Here is an 18,438-nt window from a genome sequence, read left to right as displayed (position 1 = left end):
AATATCTCCAAACTGAAGCTATTGAAATCAGTAATGCTTAAATATTCAACTGATTGTTGAAGTTGGATTTCCTTCTCCGTTAGGGGGTTCCGAATTTGGACTTGCGGTGACATCTCGAGGACTGTGTACTCTACTTTATTTTTCCCCGAGGATGAACCTGACAAGGTTCGAAAGCTTAGCAAGGAGTACACTACATCATAGCTATATTTTATTTGGCTACCTTAAGAGTCATAGATATAAATTGTAACTATGCCAAATGCCCATTAAATATAAATAGTCATACATAGTTACAATATATATCTATGACTTCATAATATAAGTTGAAATTAATCAGCGAAAATATCCTATAATTATATAGATATAATATTGTAGTTGCCCCGAGAAAGTTCTTGAAAGCTTGGCATGTAATGAAGAGTTAAATGAGAACACAAATGAATTTCATCTGAATTCCTCCTGAACGGATTTTGATGAAAACAGCGATACGTAGTGTATATCAGAAAAAATCCAATCGAGCGTACAGTCATTTTCCGCATACGTAAACGTTAATCTCAGAATTGCAAATAAGACCTAAAGTTGCAATTATGTTAAATTCTTTGTTATTACATAACAAAGAATTTAACATAATTAGTTAGTTGCGCTAGAAATATACATGAAGTAGGTGAGATATACAAAATTTTATTGATTAACTAGATTAGTAATTCACTCCTTCAAAACAAAATCACAGATGATATACTTCCAAGGCCTTTCCTTTGAATTTGTGTATACTCAGCAGATACATTTGAAGAATTGCCTACGTCTTTGGAAGTACATATATTCCTGCCAAACAAATTCGTATTGTTAGTACAAAATTCAGTTTTCACCATGTCAATATTACCATTAGAAATGCAGCACCAAGGAGAGAAGCTTTCAAGTCATTATTCAGTCTCCTATTAGGAAATTGCAAAATCGTATTGTAAGACACTTGCATAGCATCCCATTGGTGAACAATACTTCCCACTTGAGTTGATCCATTATCACAAAAAATCTGGAGGAAATTTAAAACAGAATAAATTGAATTTTGTTTTGTTTTCTGAAATAAATTCAACAGCAATTTACTATGTTGACCAATGAATCTACCTAAGCATTCCAAACCTTAATCATAAAATAACATAAGGAACAATATCAGTGGTAATAACAATCTCAGGAACTTAAGCACATGAAACTACTCCTTCACAATGTTTCGGCCTTTTATTAGGTCTTCTTCAGATCTGAATGGAGGAGTTTTCAAGTGGTCCCTGATTTCATTTTTTTTTCATACAACCACTACTTATAAAATGTTACCGCTTGTGGTCGTTTGAGCTGAAGAACGATAATAAATTATAAAAAATTCACTCATTTCCCCTATCGTGATGAGGATATTTGTTATTTCTCACCTGATAATTGAGATATTCAGGATTGCAACAGAGTATTTTAGTCGGCCCAAGTATCCGATAAACAGTGTTGTTGAATTTATCCTTTACTGAAAAATAAGGCTTGGTACAATGAGCCTTCTGTTCTGTACATCCTAAGTATTGACCATTTCCATTATAAACCTCAATAAGTTGCAGATGAACCCAACATGTGCAGCAAGTACCACATGCCAAGTTCCTTTTGAAGGTTAGAGCCAACTGTTGGGTTGCATCATGCAGCTCCATTTTGAAGGCTCTACTAGAACCGAAAAAGTTTCTTTCGCACGAAGTTGACGATTCTGTAGCATAATAGATTGTTTCACCTCTGGGAACTTTGATGGTGTATCTATTTTCAGAAGACATATCTGAAACAACTGAAACATAAATAAATGACGACGTGTGGATACGAAATTTGCTGATCTAAAATATGTCAAAAAAAAAAAATATATATATATATATAGTTCATTAAATCATGAAAGAAATATGACAATGGCAGAAGTTATGTGAACACCAAAAAGAAATTGATATTTCCTTGTAAGGTTTCCATATACAGATGCCTGATGATTTTCGGTCCCCAAATAGGAAAGGGATAAGAAGGGTATGAACAGATCATAATAGAACAAACAGAAATAAATATATTACAATTATATTAACAGCAACTGAAAATAAAAATTCACAATAAATGTAGATTTTGTCGTATTTTGGATTGAATCCATGACAGTTCTTTATTAATATAGGATAAAAAATATATCCAATTAGTTGTAGTACATACTCTCAGCAAAAATAAATGAGTTGCTTACTTGGATTTGCAACATAAACCGAATAAGCTTGAAATGTAAAGTGACAAATCTGATATGACTAGTTTAGGGTGATTGTTCTTGACCATTGATTTCTTGTGATTTCATAACATCTGGAAGATCTGGAGGTGCTGAATATGGGGTTAATTCTAATGGTTCAAATTCACCATTTTCATCCCTGGAACAAATACTGTGTTCATATATTATTGATAGCAACTTTCATATCTACTGCATTGATTAAAGAGGGTCAGGGGTATTCATAATATAAAACTCCAATATGCTCATGAACTTTGGATCATGAAAATGAAGCAAAAATATTCAAAGCCAACAATAACTTGGATATGCATAATACATTCAATGTGTACCATCTAATTCGAAATATTGTATTTCAATAACTGAGAATGGCACATAGAGGAAGGTACGCCATAGAAGGAGAAGTAACAGGGATCCTATTTCCCCAAGCACTGCCTAGTCCAAAGAAAAAACAACTCCACCTGCAAAATCTGAGTCAACTTCGGCGACTTTAGAGCACTAGCCTGTGAAGCTGCACCAAATCTCAAACAAATTGTCAACTTTGTTGACCTTATCACTGAATTATGCATAATTTGATTATAGATTACTTAAAAAGAAAATTTTGTTGTATAACATTCTAATATTTAACTTGATTTAAGTATAATGGTCTTAAAAAAGTAGGGAACAGCAGGAAGATATTCGCTTACACCTCTCTATCTATCGAGCTAGAAAAAAAGTATGTACTTCTTCTAAGAAAATACAGCTATAAACGGTTAGGCATTTTGATACTCAACTAACCTAATGTATGATGCATCTAATACCTTGAGATTGTATATGAATATCCATTAGACAAAATCTTCCTCCTCTTCCAAAGTTTGAATGAATGATTTTACACAAATGCCATTTGGGGAGGAACTAATTACATCACTAACTACCCATATTGGAACTCACCGTACAGTTAGTCCGACTGTAGCAGGATTTTGAACCTTCGCAGTATGTGATGTTAGACCATAATCCTGTAACTGCTTTTCATCTTCCATTATGCTACTATCCCTACTGTGAAGTCTCTGATTTTTTGGCGGAACTTTGAGTATCCCTACAATACACAACGATAAACAAAATTCAAAAATGAGATTTCACAATCATTTACCCTCAATAATTTTTTTCAGTTCAAACACGGTTGTTATGTCTTTTGCATCGATGAATATTGTCAATTTTTTTCGACGAACCATCAAGAATACATCCTAAAAAAAGACAATATTAGGTTAGGGACCTAATATAAATTTCTCCAGGGTATTTCAGGCACTCACTTACCATTTTGATATCGTTCTTTAAAAGTGAGCTAATTCGCTCAGATTTCTCTAAAGAATTTCACTAATATTTAATCATTTCACAACAGTGTTTACCAATTTTACAGTATCATGTCATACCATAGACTCAATAATAATCACAGAACATCAAATAAATATTAAGTCTGTGCTACCAAAGAGGTTCCTCTTTGGTGCTACCAAAGAGGTGCTACAAACTTTGTAATCTGTGATCACAGCCTTCTTCACAGGCTATCTGTGGCCACCAACTATACTGTGTGTCCTATGTTGATAAAATATATGTATATCGGTTCCGCTTCGAAGCGATATATCTGAAATCTGAAGTCATTTTACGGCTTTGAATGAAGAATAACATTTTTTATTCAATGTTTCACGTCCTGCTACTTTTAATATCTGAGCAACCGGACGAAATATTTTTTTGAGTATTCAAATATCTTGATGAAATGCTTAGGGCGATTCGTTCTTGACAATTATCTTCAAATCAACTTATGCAAATAACCTGATAGATATAAATGAATGATAATTATATATTATCATGTACCTAGAGATCATAAAAGTGGTAGCGAAACATGTGTAGTGGTAGAATGACAATAAAAAATCATGTAATTGAGTTTCTACGTATTTCATTTCTTTATATGGAAAGCAAAACCGCCGGATCAGATCTCTAAAAATATAAGAAAGAATAGATATATAATACGAGAAACATTGGTTAGTTACTAAATGATCTGATTGATTTGAACAGATAACGGTTTTTTAGTTGGACTGGGAAGACATAAATTGCCTTTTACACCTCTTCACTCCATTTCCGAAACAACACTAAACCTGGAACAGTACGTTCAAGTGCAAAAATTAAGTCTTAAGAATTCCATAACTCACTCGTCGATCATTTTTTAACATTTATTACCTACTATAGCGATATTATGTACGTCAACTTTAATTTTGGAGAAAAAACAACCATTAATTCAAAGTTGAAAGAATAGTTTCAAGTTCAGCTTTTTTTATGTCATGATGTAATATTTTTTCACGTACCTTCCAATAACTCTACACTTTGTTGAATAATTAAGCTCTCCACATTATTCATAAAATCGAGGCCTGATAAAGCTAGGAAGTGGGTAGAATTGGTAGATTGCCAGTCAATTGTGGAAATTGGAAGCATAAGCCTGGTTCGTCCTTCAAACAAAAAATATTCTTCACATTATATAAAAAATATAAACGATACACTTACTTTCCTCTTCCCTATCAGGTGATGGTTGTTGAGCAATAGGGGATTCATTATTCGAATTCCAAAAAGTAGACATGTCTATTTCTGAAAGATCAAAATGGACAGATCCTGGTGTTAAAATATTTAACAAAACTCACCTTCAGACGGCTGCATATTCAGGTACTTGAATGAAAATATCAGAAATGACCAAAATAATAGGCATGAACGTTAGCCTTTCCCATAACAATTGGCAGTTTCATCGATCAATTATCTTATCTTACAAGATAAATGTTCATAATAGAAGTAAAGATATTGATCTGTGGATAAGAGAAATATCAATTTTATTCATCTGCTTTTCGAAAGGTTAGTAACTGAATCGATAGACGATTCTCCAGAGAAGTGTTTGAGTAATGGCAAACTGCGAAGAAATCCCTTCTCCTATACTGAGTACGATTAACACAAAACATTGTATCATTATTTCCAGTTTGTACCCCGAATGTTCATTTTCGAATTTGGTTTTTGGTATTCACATTAACAGTTCTACCTGAAATTAATCGATGATGGTGAATGTAAATCGATGAGTTCTATAGCTACCAATTATTGGGGTTACAATATTTGGGTCTTACTATAATTTCTGTAATCATCTGGAGAAGATCGTTAAGATGAAAAGTGAAACAATATATACAATAATTAAAATATATTGAGATAGTCAGTACAATGTATTCGAAACATCCGTCAGAGAGGAGATACAAGTACATCCAGTCCAGGAGTTTGGATATTCAACTGAAGAAACGTTGATGTCAATATACGAACTTCAAGATGACGCCTGTGCCCAATTTATTGTCAATTGCCTTGAAGGAGAATACGTTGTTGCGTATCACTTCCATTCTCCAAACTCCCATGAGTATAACACGATGTTGGGCGTTGTTGAACAATTCTTGGGGAATAACACTTGCTTTTGTGTTCTAACGGTCTTTGTGAGATTTAATTTTTATACATTTTTCATAAAGGTACAACATTTCAAAAAATTCCTTGTATCGAATACAAATGACGGAATCGTGTCAAAAATTCGAAAGTTCGAAAAGACACTTGCTATTCAGAAATATACGTATTTGACGTTAAATTACTGATAGACATCTAGGTTTATGCTCAGTACTTTTCAGTTGAGACAGTCATCAGATATTCTCGATGAAATCCAAACATGAATAAGTTAACAACAAACTTCTGGATTTTACTTCCTGAAGTAACATTTACTATTTTAAAACATTCAATACATCGTGTGAGTATGCTTGAGGAAACTAGTCATCAAAATCATCTTGCTATGCTTGTGCTGAAGACCACAAGACCATCCGAAACAATTGTATAACGTTTTGCTGTGGATCGGAAATTAATTGAAATGTTCAAAATTTGGTATTGACGCTGAAAACAAAACGACATGACAGGAAATTTTATTTATCATCTCTCGAAAATCTTCAATGTTCTGTGCGATCGTCAGCACCCAACACAATGACAGCCAGGGTTCTTTGTTTGGTTTTATGCGCCATCTGGACCATCGGGACATACAAGATTGCAGTTTCCAGAGGGATTATCGCGAATATTCCTATTGATATTCATCAAGTAGCGTACGGATTTTTGCATCTCCTTCTGACATTCCGATTTGCCCTCGCACATATCGTAAACCTTGCTAAGATAAAGGATATTACATTGTCTGGTTGCTGGATACCAATTGTTATTTCCCTGTAACACGAAACCGAACATGAACAGATGAATTCTCTATGCATAAAGCATAATGATGGTGAAGGTGCTACTTACACAAAGAAGACACATTTGATGGAGGTTGCAAGCTTCTTCGAACACCTTAGCATATTGTCCAAGCAGAGCTGAAACTTGTCTACAATCGCGCTGGATTTTTGGGCAGCCTCCTGGAAAGATCGAATTTAGCCTCATAAATTATGCATTTTCGGAATTATAAAAACTATACTGCGGAAGAATAACTCACCCATTTCATAGTTCATCTGCTGGATGACCTCTATCGGAGTTTTGTAATTTTCCTCATCACAGTCAGCATTACCTTGCGCGCATTTGATATGATTATCTTCCACCTTGTCATCCTTATTAGGATCTACAGCCTGTTTCCTGGGTACTGAAACTCGTTTCTCCTCGGAAAATGTCTCATCTTCCACGTCTTCTTCTTCTTGCCTCCTTAATTTCTCACGTTCCTTATCGACGAGCATCTTATATTCGCCTAAGGCCCTTCTCATTTTTTCGATACTGTATGCCTTGGCCAATCTAGAAATGATTCCATCTTCCACTTCTGCGATGTCCTTAGGATCTGTGACCCCTTCGTTTGCTCCGGTGTACTTTAAAGCGTCATCAACGATTTCGTCTTCGATACTTTTCAATTTGCGATCCATATTTTCCAGTTTGAGATCATCATATTCGTTCTTTCCCCTCTTGGGTGTCTTGATGCCGTCGTGGTCACGGAACATTTGAAGGGGATATTCAGCATTCTTTTTCGAAGCAGCGATGGCTTTGTGGTATCTATCCATGACCCATTCCTTGTCGAAATCTTTGTTCTTCTTGCGTCGATCCAAGCCGAAATAGTCGGACCAGTCAATAGATTTCTTTGAAATTTGTATAGGTTTTTCGCTTGCAATCTCCTCGGTGGTTTTCTTGGTATTATTCTGCGTTTCAGATTTTGCTTTTGAATCGTTAGTTTTCGATTTATCATCAGGCACTTTCTGCTCTTTCTTGACCTCATCAGTTTTTTTCGGATATTTTTGAGTTTTTTTCTTATCCGGTCCTGCGAAGACACTGCTCAAATCTTTTTCGACCTTGGGATCTGTTTTTCCGGTTGACTGTTGCTTTTTGTTTTTCGTGCTCTTAGGATACTCGCTACTCCGTTTTGTAACAGGGATATGTCTGACGTTGGACCAATAGTTCGGACGAATATTTTCGTAACGATTTCCGTAATCACCTAAAGCAGCCGCTCTCTTGGCGTAACCGAAAGTATCCATATATTCACTTGGGTAATCTTCATTATTCATATTGTAGGGATCATTGTACTCGCTTGTATATTCTGAAGGAGCGTATTTATCTCGTTTCCTCAGTCCTATACTGTCGTAACCGAATTCTGGGTAAAATTGTCTCTTCCTGTTGTGTATTCTATCATTTCTGGCGTAATAATCATTTCTGTACTTCCTCCATGGATCTTGCATACGGTAAATGGAATTCTCGAAAGAATCATCCCCTTCTAAGTTGGAAAGTACACGTTGAGAAAGTTCTTCGAGTTGTTTTTCGCGATCACCCTGTCTTTCTCTGAACGAAGAAGATATCTGCTTGCCAACCTCGTTATCATCTTCGGAGAAATAGTCGAGCAGATCATTTCCTGCAATAATCGTGAATGAGAATGTCAATATGTTGATATTTTGGGGAGGTGTTATGGGAAGGATTTGTGGGTTGTTTGTGAACAAGACGAAAACATTATTATCGATTACCTCCAATAGACTCTGAATCTGGCAAATAACTCAGTTCCGCAGAATTTTCATGTGGATAGATTATCGGGTTATCGTAGAAATAGCGCTGTCTCCTGTCGACTGCGTTCAGGGCACTTCTCAAGGAATCTCCTTGAGCAATCACTCCATATATCCCAAAGAAAATCCACAACGCATAGAGAACACTTATCTCCATGCTCCGGTGTGGATGGACTGGAAGGAATTCAAAGGTCTAAGTGTTATTACACGCATCACGCATCTTTTGACATTTCGCTGAACAATTGTTGATTATGCTTCTTACCATTCCACCTTTTTGAGGAAGTTTCTATTATAATGCTCAATGATCGATCAGTAGGTACACCTAATATTAAAATCAAGAGGATTCATTTAATGAATTTTTCAATGATGCATATTGATGTCGGGCATTGAATCTCACAACAGATAATAATTAATCAAACTATAGAAACTAAATTAGATATTTTTCACTAGGATGAGTTATTCATGGTTAAATAACTCATCCTAGTAGAAATAATGTAATTCAATTTCTAGTTTAATTATGGATTTTCATCAAGTATCCGCCATATCAAAATACAATGAATCAGCGCCGGTGGTGACACAATTATTCCAAAATTCTTGATTCGGTCCTGATTTCATCAGCAAGTAATTATTGGATATCGTACCTATTGATGCGATTGAAAATCTTTCTAGATTTTAAGAAAATAGTGTGATAAAGCTTGTATTACCAACATGATAAACAAAGGAGTGTCAAGATGTAAGAATTCAATCAGTCCATCAAGAATACAAAAGGTCAAACTGACTGACCTCTCTTATTGGATTCAAAATATGCACATGTTGGAAATGTGGAAACCTATGGTGCAGCTTTACTCATAAATTATGGGATGCTTTTTTCAACACTTTCGAAATTAATTGAAAATGAATGAAAAGTGGAATTTCGGATTATGTCAAATGAAACTATTGTCAGTTTTAATAAAAAATACACGTTTTTTTTTCGGTTCCTGATGGAAATCGGTTAAATATGTGATATTTTCCAGCTAGCTCTTAGAAAATTGGCCATCCAAAGATTTTTGTAGCAATCACCATGTATCATGCATCACATCTAATGCGACTTACCCTTCAAGACAACAGAAATTTCAATCAAGTTTATATTATATCTGATTTATAATGTGGATTTCTGATGAATGAAGCTCCCTAATATAGGAGTAGAGGAGCTGATAGCAGAGCACATGCGCATTCCCGTCTTCTTTTCGGTCAATATACCCCACAATAGTCGGTCTGGCGAATCGAAAAATTCCAGAGATTCCGGATCTTTTCGAACCCTCTCCATAATTAATATTTTTCAGTATTAACGGTTTTACATCAAGATGAAAGAGATTGGCAGATCCCAAAACTGCGTAGGCGGTGTTAAGGGGTGAAATTCCGTCCCTACAATAAATCAATGTAGACTTGTTTACATGTTTTAGATGCACGCTTGTCGATAATAAAAAATATCGATGTGGACATTGAAATTTATATTTCTCATCTAGGTCATTTGTTAGCATTATGCTGGAACACATCTATACCTACATGATTCATTTTCCGTAATTATTTACCATCATCAATTTACCTTAGACAGACAAATTACGACATATGTCTTTCAAAACTCTGGAAATCTTGAGATTATTATTTGAAATAATTAGCCGAGAGGATTCGATGAAATTGAGTATGATTAATTAGGAGCAATAATTAGATACATATTTATTTAGTGGAAAACCTATTCACAACGCTGTTTTATTGTTCACACCTCCGGAATAGTTTTTATTCTCGAGATATCAACAATACTGAAGTTTATTTGGAAGTATCTGTCGCACGCTATAAGTTGAGACATGAAATATTTAATCAGCTGGAACACAAATGACATATTAATAAATGAAGCCAGAGTTTTCCGCATCATTTTCCATTGATGTCCCCTAATTTGATCATTCCGAAGAACGAGTATCCAGGTACAAACAGGGTGTATCTTCCATCAGATATATCATCGATTGAAATTTTATCGTTCGCCTCAAGGAATACTACTCCTCCAGTGTAACAGGTGTTTCCCTTCAATAACCTCTCGAAAGAAGGCGCCGTTACTTTACATTGAAAAATGTTTTCAGAATTTCTGTGAACTATGTATCCATTCGAGTCGTGCTCGTCTAAATAATAAATCTGAAATGAACGATACTTACAATAAGACAATTTCCCATATTTATATTCAACGAACCTGTGCGTAAATGAAATATAAACCAGATTCTTTCACTGTGACCACTCCGTTTTTCAAGTGGAAACTATGAGTGGCACTGATTGTTTCCACCCAGTCGCTTACTTTCCAATCAACGAACATTTTTTGTGCATGACGTAAATGACCATTACCTGAAGAAAATGATCAGTTAGCTTACACTTCGAATGGTTTAATGATCCTGGGACAGTTTTCAATAAAGTTTTCATATAAAGAAGCACATACCTTTGTAGTTCGTATGAACACCAAGCATATACCTAGAAGTATCGCCGTTAAGATGGAAAGCTTTTAAAGATTTCAACCTTCCAGCTTGTGGAGAGAATTCGTCTATGATTTCCAACTGATTACTGTTCCTTCCTCTTTGCCTGTGCCTGTAAACGTTATGTGGTACTTGATACTCTTGAGTGAAAGACTCGACATCCTCCTCATCAAAATTTACAGCTTTTTTCTTGATGTGGTGGTTCTTTTGACTCTGTATATCTTCGATAATTCTGGGTATATAAGGATTCTGAGGTAAACTGGAATTATGCAAACCTGAATAAGTGATCCCCCAAATAAAGGCATCGAAATACCGATAAAACGTAAAATAAAAATTAACTCACGTGGATAAAGGACGTTTGTCATTACTTTCGATAGTCTTGTTTTCCTCTGGAATGAACTTTTCGATATCTTCCCTTGGATGGGAATCCCTTTCATAATCGTCGTCAATTTCCTGGGCATTCCCAATATTCGAGATTAGCTCCACATTCTCAATCGATCTGCAATGTTATGAAGTCAGACTGAGCTTAAAAATGAGCTCTTCAAACAGCTGTTTCGTATCGCTCGACAATTCTGAAATTAATGCTACTACTTCCAAATTTTCTGTGTAGATTCCCGTTATATTCTATTTTTATTATAGGTGCAAGGAGCTGTTTTTTCAATCGTTTCAACTCATTCATTGAACACGAGAGATGAAGGTGCATATTATTATATGCATTTGATTAAATTTTTTCTATCCATGTCAGCTATACTCACGTGGAAGTCTGCAAATTAGTTGCAGATCTGGCTTCACGAGGGATATTATAATCAACCAGTCCATCGATCTTTTCTGAATCAATACTCCTTTTCAATCTTCGAATTTTTCGTATGGTTGTACTTTTCACATCCACTGGTGTTTCGTAGATAGGCCCAACAGATAGATCAGCTTGCTATTATAACGAAAATGAAGATAAATAAATCCAGCTTTATCGATCGAACACACTGCTCAGAAAAACTCTGCATCTTTTATGACATAAAAATTATACATCTGGAAGAACTGGAAGTTGAAAAAATGAAGTTCATTCAAGTTCCAGTAGAATCGAAATGAACGAAAAAATCTCAAAGAATATATGTCATCTGCATTTTTCCAGTTTTATTCAAGAAAACACTTACTCTATCAACCAAAATTGAAAGCAATTAAATATCATTAACTCTAACAGTCAATTAGCCAGTAACTAGCTGGAAGTCTTAAGAGGGCTCTTTTATAGTTGAACAAAGTTCAACTATAAAAGAATTAAATGTGCCCACCGAAAGCTGTTACATTGTGGTCCTACTTACACAAAATTTCCGTTTATTCGAAAATGTACAACTTTTTGAAATGAGTGTTGTTGGAGTATTGTGGCAGGCAAAAAATAAAAAATCGGCGCTCAATCATGCAAGACTTAGATCGATATTCACTTGAATACGTTATGATAATTATGCCAAAGGTTAGGATTTAATCTAGAATGAAGTTTCAATTCGAAGTTTTCATCAAAATAATATAATATACTTAATTGTAATCATTTACTGTATTCTGTATTGATTGATGGAAAATATGGAGAAAAATTCAAAAACTGAATAGAAAATAGGGTAGATTAACAAAATTCATTGAGATTTCTATTCAAAAATTATTTTCACTAAATACTATTTAATATAGACATTTTTAAAACTCACCACATCGTTAAATCCGTATCCTTGCTGCTTTGCTAGTTCGAGACGACTTCTTCTGAGCACAATTTTGAGAGAATCCAAATCGTGAGATAAATTTTGAACACTCAGTAGAGCAAAACAACTAATACCTAGTGAAGAAAGTGTCACAGAAAAAACTACTATCAATGCGAAAGTCCTTTTAGTAGACCAATTATCATTTTTCGAAATGATGTCTTTGCTATCTTCGCATCTGCCGCACATCTTTGCAAATCTTGCTACGCCCGTCCGGCTACGTATTTAGTCTATTTTGAAACTGACGCTTTATCGTCAGTCAGACTCTTGTTTACGGAAATTGTGATAAATTTATATTTCAGTTTATCTTTCTTTGGGTTCTCATGACTAAATGGGCTTTATGTTTGAGAGTATGAAATGGTTAGTTAGACTTCTTGGAACATCAATTAAAAGACGGTTTATCTGATTGAATCAGACAAGCAGTTGGGTCAATTGAAGAATAAAGGATAAACACACTGATAGTATTCCTTCCAAACAGGGAGCCAAAGTGTTTCATTATTATTCTAGAAATGACAAGGGAAAGCTGATTGATGCACTACAAATTGAACGTTCAAAACACCTTTTGTGAAACCCCAGCTCAGATAGCGCTTCTCCTCAAGAGTACATGAAATCTTCATTCAAGGAATGAAAAATCTGAGTTGAAATGATCCAACATTTGGAATCGAAAATGAAAAATATAGATTTGAGAAAAATTATAGAAGAATCCGTGCATCCGACGTCCACTATCCATGCAGGACTTTTTTTAGAAACTATCATATTCGATAACCCGATGAATTTTGATGTAAAATCAAATAATTTAACAGTGGTTCTTCTGGTTTTCGGCCCCTATCAATAAATTCGTTGCGTGAAAAATCATAATCCTTGAACTGTTAATACTAGACTATTTATTTCGATATCGGTTCGGAATGTTGCAAGTTGAATAATTTTAAGTCTTTTTTTTCTTAAAATTTTCTCTTATTTCATTAGTGAGACGATCATCGAATTGTTTCAAAACGTGCTTCATAGGACAGAGGATTTTATTGTCCCAGAAGCAACAAGTTAGAATGATATATATTTTTTAAGTTCAATAATCTGATGAAAATACAAAAAACAATGCACAGAAAGTCCAACTAAGAGTTAGCTTGGATGGAGAACATCGAGAGCAAAATACGATATACTTCCAATTCATTTCTGCATGTAGGTGGTTGAAATCACTATGGATTACAAGAAGAACAGTGGAAAATCGATGAACATGTTTCCCCAAAATATCCTTTAATCCTTTGAGATGGATCATGCGCCGCTGGCGCTCAGGGTAAGTTAGGATATCCTTGTTCAGCAGGACACGGGTGTGTTCATCGATTCTGGGAGCTACCCCAAACCTTATTATCCTGAATTGACAATGTGTTTTTTAACGAGCCTCTGATTTCTGAAACAACCCTGCTCAAATGATTGCTGAAAGCAAATCGACTCTCAAGAATTGCATCGCATAAAGTGTTTATGCTTCAGCATTGTGCTGATTTTTCAATATCGAAAGTTTTTGAGAGCGCATTAAGAAATAATTGTGTCGAATGTTCTGTGAAGAGGAAAGAGAAATTCCGTGTTCTTCAGAATGGATAAAGGAAAGAAGGAATATAGGTAAGACTATTCGTTATTCGGATGCTGAAGATATTCCACTAATATTAGTTACGAATAAGAAATCAGGTCAATGTCAAGTTCCGCTCACAAATAAAATTGACCTATATTCGTGCTTCATGTTTGTTTGAACTTCGTGAATTGCGATGGTTGATGATAAAACAAGTTCTTCATTTTTCTTCGATTCATCAGCTATTTATATCAATTATTCCAACAGCCCTAATATTAAGAAATGATGGATTTTATAAATAATATGGATGAATAAAATAACATGTTTTCAAAAGTATAAATGACTTGAATTTGAAAAAATCCTTTCCGGTGAATAATAAACGTGAATGTTATTAATTCAGATACATAACATTCATCGATTTAAATATCAAGAGATGTATATGACCCTAAGACCATTCAGTCGAGGAAGAGTGCATGCTGACTATGATGGGTATTCAGTCTTATTTGACCTCATCATAGCAACACAACTCCACCTGGACGAGAATAGAACAAATTGATACCTTTTTTGAGTTTTCACATAACCATATCATAATATTTATATTTTAGACAAGTGTTACCAGTTCCTATGTACCCTCATGACTACAACATATGGTCAGTATTGAAAAATTGCATAGGTAAGGAACTGAGCAAAATCACGATGCCTGTAGTCTTCAATGAACCATTGAGTTTCCTTCAAAGACTGACTGAATATATGGAGTATGCACATCTCCTCAGACTTGCTTCTCAACAGCCAGATCCAATATCCAGAATGCAGTATGTTATTGGATTTGCTGTGAGCGCTCTAGCGTCCAATTGGGAAAGGTTAGGAAAACCCTTCAATCCTCTGCTTGGAGAAACTTACGAGCTGGAAAGAGACGAGTTCAGAATTATTTGTGAGCAAGTTAGCCACCATCCCCCAATTTCGGCTTTTCACGCTGAACACGAGGATGACTGGATTTTCCATGGTTCGATCCATCCAAAGTTGAAATATTGGGGTAAAAGTGTGGAAATTCAACCAAAGGGAATAGTTACTGTCGAGTTTCCTAAGTAAGAGCAAACTAGATAAGGATTTATTCGAGGTTATCTACTTTTTAGTCCCCATACGGGTATGAACTTTAGGCATTACAAGAAGAGAGTAGAGATAATTTTGGAAAAATCATTTTTCCGAAAGTGTTAATACCGCACACTTTACTTTCTATCGCATGAATCTAGCTCAAGTAGTTTTTCAAATGATGGAATTTCCAAAAATGTGTTAGGTTGCAATATCAGAGTTATCTCGAAAATCGCATGTACCACAGTTTGTGTGGCGAAGAGCTCTAGTTTGGGAGGGGTGTACCTAACTGATAGATTCGAGGTCGATTCTATAGTTTTTTTTTTATTTTTTGTTAGAATCGTCAATTTTCAGGTTCAACGAAGCATATACTTGGAGCAATGTACAGTGCTATGTGCATAACATCATCGTTGGAAAACTATGGATGGAGCAGTGTGGTGAAATGGAAATAATTAATCATACAACAGGACACAGAGCACACCTGACATTTAAGTCGGCAGGATCAAACAACAAGGACCTTCATCGTGTAGAAGGATATATTTGTGATGAAGAGTGAGTAATTTTTTTTCGTTATTTTGGTTCCTGGATGGAAATTTGAAAGTTTTTGAAACACCCAAGTGTATTTACACTGTTTTTTTCTTTACCCTTTCGCCATAATATAACTTAATAAATTTAATAAATGCTTGGTAGCCATGGTAAAACAATAGTCATTGAATAACGATAAATTTTGGAGAAACTTAAACACTTGAGTGTTACATCATTTTATGTTCGAAAAGGGTAAATTCCAGTTGAAAATAGAGATTTCTCATATTGTTGTTTAGCAAACACAAATTATATTTCATCTATGGCAAATGGACAGAATTCATCAAATGCACAGGATACTCAAATTATGAGGAATATATGAAAGAAAATTCAAATAAGTCCAAAAGGGATGACCAGAAGTGTAAGAGTCCAAGCAATTCCCCATGTCAAACTTCAAAGAAGGTCCTTCAAAAGCTCAATAGCCTGAAAGTTAGTCCATTCAAATCTATTTCTCTCCAGGAGGTAAACATTAAAAACAATTTTTTTCCAGAATATTCAATAAAAAGTGATAATTTACAGAGCGTTGAAGATTCGAACCTTACCGATCCCAGTGAAGTACCTAAAAGTGAATCCTCCTATTCTTTGGATATTCCAAACTCTACAATGATTTGGCAGGTTAAGCCTAGACCTCTTCAGAGTGGAGATGTAAGTTCAAAATACGTTTTCGTCAGCTTACTTGAAGTGCATACTTAACATTTCAAATGAACAATATCAATTTATTATTTTGGAGAACCTCTCATCTAATCAATCATAACAATTTCAAATAGGCAAACGAAAACGTGCTCGATGTTCTGGATATATGGATTAGGTTTTTTGTAGTATTATCAATTCACAGAGTTCGCCATGTCGTTGAATGAAATTGAACAAGGAATGGATAAATATTTATGCCCTTCTGATTCACGTCTTAGACCAGACATAAGAAAACTGGAACAAGGTGATATTGATGGTGCAGCAATAGAGAAGACGAGGCTTGAAGAAAAACAAAGAAGCGCCAATAAACATAGGAAGAACAAAAAAGGAAACGAATGGACTCCAGGGTAAAATATCAATAGCAAAACAATGAAAAAAACATTTTCGTATATACTCTATAGGAAACTAAATTCGACACTTCTGTTTGAAACTTTTTAGTTTAGTTAATCCGTGGTCTCGTTTCTAGTGATAAGAAAATAAATCAAAAATTATCACCAAGTTAATAGAAAAATATTAGTAGGTATAATGTTTTATGATTTTCATGAATTTTTTTTTAATTCAAACCATCCTATTTTTTCAGATACTGATATATCTGATATTTTTGTATTTTTCAGGTGGTTCAGATACGAAATCAATCCCTATACAAAACAAGAGGACTGGATATATAATGGGGGATACTGGAATAGGCAATATAAGGACAACATTGACATATTCTGAAATGAAGATTGTGGACAAATTCGGAACTCACTCAATAGAAGATCGTAGATTAGACATCTGCTGCAATTCACGACTTGAAAACATTAATTTTTGTGAAATATGACCCACACATGACTTCTATGGAATGCAATATTTATGAACTTCGTATTTTGTGCAAAATTAGTTACAAATTCAAGGGTGCCGAACAGGATTCGCGATTTCTTTGAGATTTTGGCAGTTCAACTTTTAGACCCTTTCCGTTACATACCTATAAAGTGAGAAAAATAATATTAAAGAACTGTGGATGCTTTTACCCCTTCTTCATATCTATTTTTTGTAATGTGGCGACTTAGATACTTAACGACATGCTCAGATGAAAAACATTTCATCATATATACGTTTTGCATATGCATCGTACAAATATGAAAAAATCATAATCAACTAAACATTGATGTGGCCGATACCTATTTGATGAAAAGTCATAATTAATCTAGAAATTAAATTATACGATTTTCGCTATGATTTGTGGTTTAAAAACCTATTCTAGTGAAAATCATTCAATTTAATCTAGTTAGTTGTAACTAACCTTTTCCATTTTTTGAGATCTTCCTTCTTCTCCGCTCTCATACTCCATGCCGAGATAGAATTCAACGTCATTATTCTGTTTTTAGAAAGAGATAAATAAAAATCCTGAAATATAAGAAATCTAGATCAATATAGAATAAATGTTTAGAAGTGACGAAAATAGTAGATGATGTTTGAATATTAGCAAAAAACTGCAAGTGTTAGTTTCTTGTGAAAGGAAAGTAATAAGCTCTGTATACCATTATGATTTTGTTGAATTTTATCAGAAAAAAAAAATTATCCTTTCGCAGGTGAAAATGTGTTTATGTTCATTATCATAATAAATTATGGCTTATTACGACGCAACAGTTTTTTATTCTCTTCTTCCATTGAAACAAGCTAGTTTTGTCTCTGAATCCTATTCAATATGAATTATCTGTTCAGAAAAACCATCACAAAGTGATATCTGTATAAGAGGCCCTGTATCACTAGCAGAGACAACCTCTCTCTGATCACTAGCTTACAGCTATACGGGTATGGTATATTAATATTCTCGTATTATTTTTTTTTTTAAGATTCAGTCACTGGGAAATCAACTATACCATCGATCAGCAGTAAGGACAATTTAGAGTTAGATAGGTTCCATTAAAGATTTGAGATCATGTCCCTAAAAGAATTAAAAAAACAAATATTAATGCGCATAGGATTAGAAAATTGTGGTATG

The 18,438-nt window shown here is 34.5% G+C and overlaps 5 protein-coding genes across 8 annotated transcripts; 1 reads left to right on the top strand and 4 right to left on the bottom strand.

Annotated features, from left to right (window-relative positions):
* Positions 1–655: 655 nt before the first annotated feature.
* On the bottom strand, positions 656–5,076 carry LOC123322052 (phospholipid scramblase 2-like). Of its 2 annotated transcripts, none has more exons than XM_044909883.1 (6): positions 4,924–5,076; positions 4,790–4,870; positions 4,594–4,734; positions 1,413–1,792; positions 875–1,024; positions 656–816 (listed from the first exon to the last, which is right to left on the bottom strand). In XM_044909883.1, the coding sequence occupies exons 1-6, from the start codon at positions 4,937–4,939 to the stop codon at positions 766–768; spliced, it is 819 nt and encodes a 272-aa protein (XP_044765818.1). In that variant the 5' UTR covers positions 4,940–5,076; the 3' UTR covers positions 656–765. The 2 variants fall into 2 exon arrangements, with proteins under 2 accessions (XP_044765818.1, XP_044765817.1); XM_044909882.1 differs by having other exon boundaries at positions 1,413–1,801; positions 4,924–5,075.
* Positions 2,043–3,705, bottom strand: LOC123322055 (elongin-B-like). Of its 2 annotated transcripts, none has more exons than XM_044909885.1 (4): positions 3,551–3,705; positions 3,387–3,480; positions 3,188–3,332; positions 2,043–2,414 (listed from the first exon to the last, which is right to left on the bottom strand). In XM_044909885.1, exons 1-4 carry the CDS (start codon positions 3,551–3,553, stop codon positions 2,291–2,293), a joined length of 366 nt encoding a protein of 121 aa, XP_044765820.1. In that variant the 5' UTR covers positions 3,554–3,705; the 3' UTR covers positions 2,043–2,290. The 2 variants fall into 2 exon arrangements, with proteins under 2 accessions (XP_044765820.1, XP_044765821.1); XM_044909886.1 differs by having other exon boundaries at positions 2,043–2,402; positions 3,551–3,699.
* Positions 5,077–5,447: 371 nt separating the features above from the next.
* LOC123322044 lies at positions 5,448–9,860 on the bottom strand. Its single transcript, XM_044909870.1, has 5 exons — positions 9,391–9,860; positions 8,263–8,472; positions 6,765–8,153; positions 6,578–6,687; positions 5,448–6,502 (listed from the first exon to the last, which is right to left on the bottom strand). The coding sequence occupies exons 2-5, from the start codon at positions 8,453–8,455 to the stop codon at positions 6,299–6,301; spliced, it is 1,896 nt and encodes a 631-aa protein (XP_044765805.1). The 5' UTR covers positions 8,456–8,472; positions 9,391–9,860; the 3' UTR covers positions 5,448–6,298.
* Positions 9,861–9,999: 139 nt separating this feature from the next.
* On the bottom strand, positions 10,000–12,859 carry LOC123322048. Its single transcript, XM_044909877.1, has 6 exons — positions 12,485–12,859; positions 11,549–11,721; positions 11,137–11,292; positions 10,760–11,052; positions 10,520–10,668; positions 10,000–10,464 (listed from the first exon to the last, which is right to left on the bottom strand). Exons 1-6 carry the CDS (start codon positions 12,719–12,721, stop codon positions 10,207–10,209), a joined length of 1,266 nt encoding a protein of 421 aa, XP_044765812.1. The 5' UTR covers positions 12,722–12,859; the 3' UTR covers positions 10,000–10,206.
* A 647-nt stretch (positions 12,860–13,506) lies between these two features.
* Positions 13,507–18,075, top strand: LOC123322047 (oxysterol-binding protein-related protein 2). 2 transcript variants are annotated; one of them, XM_044909875.1, is made up of 7 exons: positions 13,507–14,146; positions 14,699–15,178; positions 15,537–15,734; positions 16,004–16,226; positions 16,284–16,409; positions 16,584–16,801; positions 17,069–18,075. In XM_044909875.1, the coding sequence occupies exons 1-7, from the start codon at positions 14,121–14,123 to the stop codon at positions 17,169–17,171; spliced, it is 1,374 nt and encodes a 457-aa protein (XP_044765810.1). In that variant the 5' UTR covers positions 13,507–14,120; the 3' UTR covers positions 17,172–18,075. The 2 variants fall into 2 exon arrangements, with proteins under 2 accessions (XP_044765810.1, XP_044765809.1); XM_044909874.1 differs by having other exon boundaries at positions 16,004–16,409.
* The last annotated feature ends 363 nt before the right edge of the window (positions 18,076–18,438 follow it).

This window comes from Coccinella septempunctata, chromosome X (assembly GCF_907165205.1).
Source record: "Coccinella septempunctata chromosome X, icCocSept1.1, whole genome shotgun sequence".
NCBI classification, from domain to species: Eukaryota; Metazoa; Arthropoda; class Insecta; order Coleoptera; family Coccinellidae; genus Coccinella; species Coccinella septempunctata.
Note: the sequence above shows the minus strand (reverse complement) of the source record. Positions and strands in the feature narration are given on the sequence as shown.

What these genes read in the sequence shown, in the direction of transcription:
- LOC123322055 (XM_044909885.1), bottom strand. An exon ending in ACTGAAAAAAATTATTGAGG is followed by an intron (nt 3,333 to 3,386) that starts GTAAATGATTGT and finishes TGTGTATTGTAG; the next exon opens with GGATACTCAAAGTTCCGCCA. An exon ending in ACAGTCGGACTAACTGTACG is followed by an intron (nt 2,415 to 3,187) that starts GTGAGTTCCAAT and finishes ATATGAACACAG; the next exon opens with TATTTGTTCCAGGGATGAAA.
- LOC123322052 (XM_044909882.1), bottom strand. An exon ending in CTGAATATCTCAATTATCAG is followed by an intron (nt 1,025 to 1,412) that starts GTGAGAAATAAC and finishes AATTTCCTCCAG; the next exon opens with ATTTTTTGTGATAATGGATC. An exon ending in TTGGTGCTGCATTTCTAATG is followed by an intron (nt 817 to 874) that starts GTAATATTGACA and finishes TTTGTTTGGCAG; the next exon opens with GAATATATGTACTTCCAAAG.
- LOC123322044 (XM_044909870.1), bottom strand. Translation starts at nt 8,455, where the DNA reads ATGGAGATAAGTGTTCTCTATGCGTTGTGGATTTTCTTTGGGATATAT. An exon ending in AGATTCAGAGTCTATTGGAG is followed by an intron (nt 8,154 to 8,262) that starts GTAATCGATAAT and finishes CGATTATTGCAG; the next exon opens with GAAATGATCTGCTCGACTAT. An exon ending in ATCAAATGTGTCTTCTTTGT is followed by an intron (nt 6,503 to 6,577) that starts GTAAGTAGCACC and finishes TTCGTGTTACAG; the next exon opens with GGAAATAACAATTGGTATCC.
- LOC123322048 (XM_044909877.1), bottom strand. Translation starts at nt 12,721, where the DNA reads ATGTGCGGCAGATGCGAAGATAGCAAAGACATCATTTCGAAAAATGAT. An exon ending in ACTAATTTGCAGACTTCCAC is followed by an intron (nt 11,293 to 11,548) that starts GTGAGTATAGCT and finishes ATAACATTGCAG; the next exon opens with ATCGATTGAGAATGTGGAGC. An exon ending in TATATTTCATTTACGCACAG is followed by an intron (nt 10,465 to 10,519) that starts GTTCGTTGAATA and finishes CGTTCATTTCAG; the next exon opens with ATTTATTATTTAGACGAGCA.
- LOC123322047 (XM_044909874.1), top strand. Translation starts at nt 14,121, where the DNA reads ATGGATAAAGGAAAGAAGGAATATAG. An exon ending in GTTACTGTCGAGTTTCCTAA is followed by an intron (nt 15,179 to 15,536) that starts GTAAGAGCAAAC and finishes GTCAATTTTCAG; the next exon opens with GTTCAACGAAGCATATACTT. An exon ending in GGAAACGAATGGACTCCAGG is followed by an intron (nt 16,802 to 17,068) that starts GTAAAATATCAA and finishes TGTATTTTTCAG; the next exon opens with GTGGTTCAGATACGAAATCA.